The 6,942-nt window shown below is 32.3% G+C and overlaps 1 protein-coding gene across 1 annotated transcript in view; it reads right to left on the bottom strand.

Moving 5' to 3' along the window:
* Nucleotides 1-6,942, bottom strand: part of LOC106108714 (serine/threonine-protein kinase Genghis Khan) — a 43,170-nt gene that overhangs the window by 10,512 nt on the left and 25,716 nt on the right. The window contains 5 exon segments of the mRNA XM_013289975.1: nt 3-59; nt 347-397; nt 776-882; nt 5,889-6,007; nt 6,846-6,941. Coding sequence (XP_013145429.1) covers nt 3-59; nt 347-397; nt 776-882; nt 5,889-6,007; nt 6,846-6,941 — 430 coding nt within the window.

Below are 6,942 nucleotides of genomic sequence, written 5' to 3'. Positions count from 1 at the left end.
TCATCTGGAGACTCCGCTGAGCCGCTCAGAGCCGTCGACTGTTGTGATCCGTACATCAACTGAAACATTATAATACTTATATTGAAAAACATATAAAAACATCACTTTCATTTTGTAAAATAGAATAAGTACAAATTCACCGTTATACAACTAGAATACATATAGTAAATTGATGGTGGAAATATTAAAAAATCAAATTATTGCTTTCTTTTCCACAAAAAAGAAAAACAAAATTAACATTGAATAACCAACACCCAACATAAAAAAGGTTAAACGGCAAAAGCTTTGGGAAGAATTAAAATAAAAAAATAAAAAAAATAATTGAAAAAATAAAAAGTGCAAATACCTTTACATTGCAACAATGCTGAGCATTTCTGTATCGGTATTGCGGCGACATCTGTGCGCAAGCGAGCGAAACATAAAATCAAAAAAACATGGACGCAAACAAAAAAATATTAGCAAAAAAATGTTAAAACACAAAAAAAGCAACTAAGATTCGTAAAAAAGACACTGATTAAAGTCTAGATTTAAACACAATTTTTTTTACTTTATTAGTAAACTTTTTTGATTTAATACTAGTTTTAATATTAAAAAAAAAACTCTATTTAATAATTCAAGATTTTTTTAGCTTATCTTTTAAATTTATTGTAATTAAAATGTACAATTTGTTAATTTTTTTAGTCCACCAATGTTAACAAGCACTTTTTTCTAAATTGACAACATATATTATTCACTGATACAATTTATTTATAACAAAATGCAAAGAAATACCAACCTTCTGTTCGTTGTTCATAGAGGCTACATTATCGTAATGCCTCTCCGTAGGTGCGTCTTTTAGGAACTGATCCAAATAACTCATTTGAGACGGTGGCCGATCCAAAACTGAAAAAAGCATAACGCACTTTAGCACCAATTAAAAAACAAAAAAAAGAAAACACATAAACCAATCCCCAACCGAAACCACGTTCACAAAAAATTATAAAAATGGTGGCAAGTACAGACGAGCACAAAAGTGTTACGAATTAATTTCGTTAACATTTCCGACTGATTTTAAAAACACTTTTACACTCGAATAATGAACATATTTAGTGGACATATCTCCAACTACGTACATGCACTGGACATATACAAAAGACGATATACTAAGTCACCATTCACACAATATCAGTGTTATAATACATAAAGTAAATGTTTACATAATACACGACCTGTGTTTATCCTAGATGCTACATAGCTTAAGTTAATCATTAAGTTATAACAGTTAATTCTCCACAACTATAATAACTTGGTTACATATTGAGAATCACGCAGATATTTAAAATTTAAGATAACTAACCCAAAAGAAAGACAAGGCTACACAATTTTTAAAATTTGAAAAACAAATAACTATCAAGTATTTAACACAAAAAACTATGTGAATGGTGAACATTGGCGGTATTATGGTAGGAAGGGTTTACAAAAAACTAGGAGTAAACTATACAATTGAGAAAACAATATTAGTCAGACCTATGGGTATACAAACAAGTGTTAAAGAAAAAAAAAACCATCGCTTAGCACGTTATGTGGTGGTTATGGTATGGACATTTGCGGATGAGATGAAAAAAAAAACAAACACTTTTGTATGAGATTGTACTAGTTTAAAATAAAAGCTTGTTGGTTTCAAAATAATATTTTAATGCAAAAAAATCTAATAATTTCTCTCCTATTTTAATTTAATCGACAAATTTGGTATTGCAAAAAAATCTTGTAAAGTCTTGAGGTAGTAACCGTGTATTCTCATTGACCGACTTCCCAAAAGAGGTACTCAATTTGTATGTATGTTTTTTTTTTCATATCTTTTACTTAGAGGTATACAAAATACATTTCGTATATTGTTCAATGTCACATCCACGCCACCGCAAAAAGCTAAAGCACAAGCGAAGCGATTTACATGGAAAGAAGTATCGATAAATGGAGTAATTAAAAAAAAATGTATACCACTGTTTTATGAGTCTTAAATTATTTCTTTACATATTAAAAAATACCAAAATACATATAAGAAAATTTAATTAACGAAACATTTTAGTAAACATTGAGCTAAAATGTATTTTTAAGCACAATCCCATTTTTTTTTTCAAAATATTAGGATATCTATAAGCAAATTATATAGCGTATATAAGTCACATTTTAAAATGTGTAATTAGGGTTGTGACATAAATTAAATTTGGCAAAGTCGATTAAATTGAAACAATTTTTTTTTTTTAGTGTTAGGGTTGCAACCTCATTTTTTATGTGGTAATTTCTGTATTTTTAATTTTCAAATTTAATAAACTTATATAATAAAAATAGAACAAAATTATAACTTCAAGACTCACAAAACAATGGTCGTGCGTTTGGATTTTTTTGTTTTTTACACTTGCTCGTACTTACAAAATATACTCCGAAAGTAAAAAAAATTATAAACTCCGCACAAAGGCAAGAAATCTATTAGAGCTTTATATTAATACAATCTCTGTTGTTAAAAAAAAAATTCAAAAATATACTGTGAGAATGATATCGAGTGAATGACTTGAACGAATGATTTTAGAGTAAACGATAAAATATACTAAGGTGAAGAATTAAAGATTTTATAGACATGGCAAAAAGAAACAACCGTTCCATTATTAAGAAAAAAGAAATAAAAAGGAAAAAAAATCGACAAAAAAAAACAAAAAAAAATTTTTTTGGAGAATTTTTAAATATGTATCTTTAATTCTGACACAGTATCTAACACAAAATAGGCTTTTCCCGTTAAGTCGATTGATTTTACAGATTCGATCCGCCCAATGGTAAACTCCCATTGTATCGATTGACCCAACGGGAATCACCTTATGACAAAATGTAACAACAGGTACTGTAAAACACAAGAGGGGTAAACATTCACAAACAAATTACTACTTCTAATTAGACATTATAAACAAACTCTTAGACTATAAAAGAACGAACCATTCTCTTCTTTGCCGCTCCAATACGTCGAAGATTTCGCAGATCCTTGTCTAGCTGCTTGCAACAACTTTCCACTTTAATGCCCCGTACATTAAGTTCATTTTACATTAAGCGACAATAGACTAATGGTTTTTGGACTACTAAATACTATAAAACCATTTACTATTGTCTTTACAGTAATTCTACTTATGAATGTTATAGTAGTCACTAAATAAGCCCACGTTAATAATAAAAAATCATAAAAAAAAAAAACAAAAAAAAGTATACACTATACCTAAGATATCTTTTATTTTTTGTGACGATTTTTTCTAAAGCTATACGAAAAGGCTATGTGACTATTATAATATATGTTTCTTTCAGTTGAATAAAACAAACAAAATGTAACAAGGCATTACAACTTTAATATCCATTATGTACAAGAAAAATGTACTAAACAGTTCCCATAAATATATCTTATTCACATGCAGTGCGCGTGGATGGTATACAGAGAAAACAAAAACTTCAAGTAAATGCATAATAAATGTAAACTTAAAAAAAAACACAAACAGTATATAAGAAAAGTAAAAAGATTGCATTTCGACACTAGCAGCCTTTGAGGTACAAAAAATATTAAAAACAAAGATTTTTTTTAATCATGTATGTGATTAAAAAAAAATTGACTAAACACGGAAAATGGCGACAAAGACATGGGTAAAAGAATTGGAATATTTAACTTGAATTTATTTTTCGAAATTCGAAATTTTTTTTCATACATAGGTAAAAAAAAACACTTTTCTCGTTTTATACAGAAAAAATGAATCATATAAGCTGTAGTGTCGAAACATTACAAAAGATTCTCTTAAATAATAAATATAACAAACAATAAAATGCACCGAGATTCACTAAAAATGATCTAAACTGAAAAATAAAAACTTCCACGTTGTGCTTTAGAGATTGTATTTTTTAAGCAAAATAAAAAAATAAACAAAACCGTACTGCACTACATATAGGTAAACATACAGATCTGAAATTAAGACTTAAAAATGACAAGTCTTCACTTCACTTGACAAAAAATCATCTTTAAAAATAAAAAAAAATACAAATGACTAGTTCGTTTGGAAGGCGTATTTTAGAAAAAAAAAATCTTTGGTAATAGTCGTCTTGGACTAGATTTCCACTAAAAGACTAGAATGACATTATTTGGATATCAGACCCAACATTATTTAAGAAATAAAATGTTTAAACAATAGGTTTAAAGCACCAAATGAAATTTTCATTTAAAATCATACAAATGATGATATAATAAAACAGCAACACCCCATATACAAGAGGTGACGCCCAAAAACAAAGGTATATACGGCCTAAACCATACACGAACTGTCATACAAAAGCACAACACAGAAGTTATAAAGAAAAAAAAAACAACAAAATGTATAGAAAATCCACGCGACGTAAAATAAATGCCACATTAATACAGTTACGTCCATAAATGCAGTTGGTTAAAATATAAAACAAACAGAAAAGTAAAAACAAAATGTTCCATTTTTGAAATGGCGCGTTTTCGAAATCACAGTTCCAATTGCATTTTTCACAGATTAAAAATACAGATTCACAAATCGACCATAGAGTCCATAATGCCACCAATTGTGAACAGAATACAGATTATAAAATCCCGGGTAATTATTTTCGTTTTTTTCGACGCGGTCGACGTTGCCCTTTGTGGGGGGAGCCCAAAATTCCATTTGACGTCGGGGGCGAGCGTGTGACGTCACGGATACGTACAATTGCCGTTTTATTATTTGTATTGATTGGGGTGGGATTGTGCGGAACATGTAACGAAAACAAAAAGAAAAGGTGCACTAAATAAACATAATAATACTTCTGTTATACAGTATGTGCTGAAACTGGTACATATGATAAATAAATATAAATAATACTTAATACGCTACTATTTAAAAGCAAAATGGTAGCCTGAAAGCGATAAATACAATACCAAGTGAACTTGTGTGATTCCATAAAATTACAATAAACACCCATGCTTTGAAGCAAGCCCAAGCAGATTCAATGGCAGAGGTGGCGAACCATTGGTCACAAATGACACACGTCATTGGTCACAAAATTCATAATGCAGAATGAAAAACTATGAAATAGGTATCATGTGCCACGGAATATGCCACAATCAAGTCCAAATTATTTTATGTCTTTTTTTTTTATAACATAAGGTGGCAAACGAGCAAGCGGCCACCTGAAACCGCCAAAATGGTGAAGCGACCGCTGCCCATAGACATCCGCAATTGCAGATGCGTTGCCTACCCTTAAACGACGGAGGAGGAGACCCACATAAAGAGGATATTTCCCCTTTCAATGCATCTCCTCCACCGTCAAATCCACTTCCTCTTCCCAACCTCTCCTTATAAGAAAAGGGTGGTAAAGAGAGAGGGACTTAAATTAGGCCTCCGGCACCAAAGACGACCAAAGATGTCTATTCTATGACAGCATTAAAAATTTATTTAGAAAAATAGTATGCTGATAAAGGTTCGCCACCTCTATGTTACGGTAATCCATTCATTGAGACATACAGTTCCATCCACAATTACTATCGAAAATTATACTAATCTTTAAATAGAGAAAACTGCCTACATTTCAAATATTGTAGAAATCGTTTATCAATGTATCAAAGAATTATAACAGCTGAAGTATTAAATTAAAAAAAAAGTTAGCCTTTGTTACTTGAAAGAATTTTTGAAATATTCCAAGTAGTTTTTGAGTTCAATACAAAAATACAAATCTTTCCTCTTAATGTTAGCAGTATAGATGGTTTTATTTGGTTTCCACCAAAGTCGGTAAGGCAAGCTAGCAATAAAAAGAAACCAAGCAAGTCCACTGGTATGGTATGATGTGGGGGTGTGTGGGGGTGTAGGGGGTGTGTCGGGGGCGGTACTCACATGAGTTGCCGGGCTGCGCGGGCGTGTCCAGCTTGGCCTGAATGTCGCGGATGTGCTGTTCTTTGCGCTTCATGTCGTGCGCCAGGGTCTCCAGGCGCTGCCGTGTTTCCATCAGCTCCCTGGAGATAGTAACCATTAGTAATTCATCATCAACTCACTATAAGACCCCACTGAGAATCCTGTAAGTTAGGGTGAATAGGTTATAGTCAACCACGCTGTACTGCGGGTTGACTTCACACATATCTTTGAATTTCTTCGCAGATATCTGCATCACAATCTTTTCCTTCACCGTAAGAACGTCGAGTAAATTATGTACAAATAAAAGACTATACGGTATAAACACCATACAATAAAAGTTTTTCCTGAGTGCTTTCTACCATTATACGCGACAATCAAACACAACCAGTTTTCATAGAATCACCAGAGCGTGGGTTCACCACCATTCCTAACAGTAATTATAGGTATAAACCATAATTGGTTTATACCCATATTATTCTTATAACTACTGCTATGAATGGTGGTGACCACACGCGAACGCTGTGGTGATTCTAAGTGAGAATATTTATCTATACTATTATAATAAAGCAAAACACATACTTCTTTGTTGCCTAAGATGTCAGCAATTACAGCATATTTTTATATAATTCTTTTTCTAACAAAAAGCCATACACTTTCGTCACGTTTTAGATTAATATTTTCACGTCATTGAGAGGGGAAATATTTTGCATAATAACCCCAATGTGGGAAAGAGACCATAAGTCGCTGCCAACATCAAGGAAGCAAGATTGCCAAGTTTTGTCATGTCGTGTCATTTTGACATTTGCAATTGACAATTTGACACACGTAAACAATGAAATGAAATTTCCTTAATTTTATGCGGATGAAGTCACAAGAGAACGGCTAGTTCTCTCATAACGTTTCATTTGCATGTAGGGACACCGGACACCGGACACTGACCTCTGGCTGGCGAGCAGCTCCGCCCTGGTCCTGCTGAGCTCCTCGCCCACCGCCTGCTTGGCCTGTATCTCGGAGTGCAGCGACGACTGCAGCGTCA

Source organism: Papilio polytes, unplaced genomic scaffold, assembly GCF_000836215.1.
Source record: "Papilio polytes unplaced genomic scaffold, Ppol_1.0 DF821400.1, whole genome shotgun sequence".
Classification (NCBI taxonomy): domain Eukaryota; kingdom Metazoa; phylum Arthropoda; class Insecta; order Lepidoptera; family Papilionidae; genus Papilio; species Papilio polytes.
This window is presented reverse-complemented; position numbering and strand designations above follow the sequence as displayed.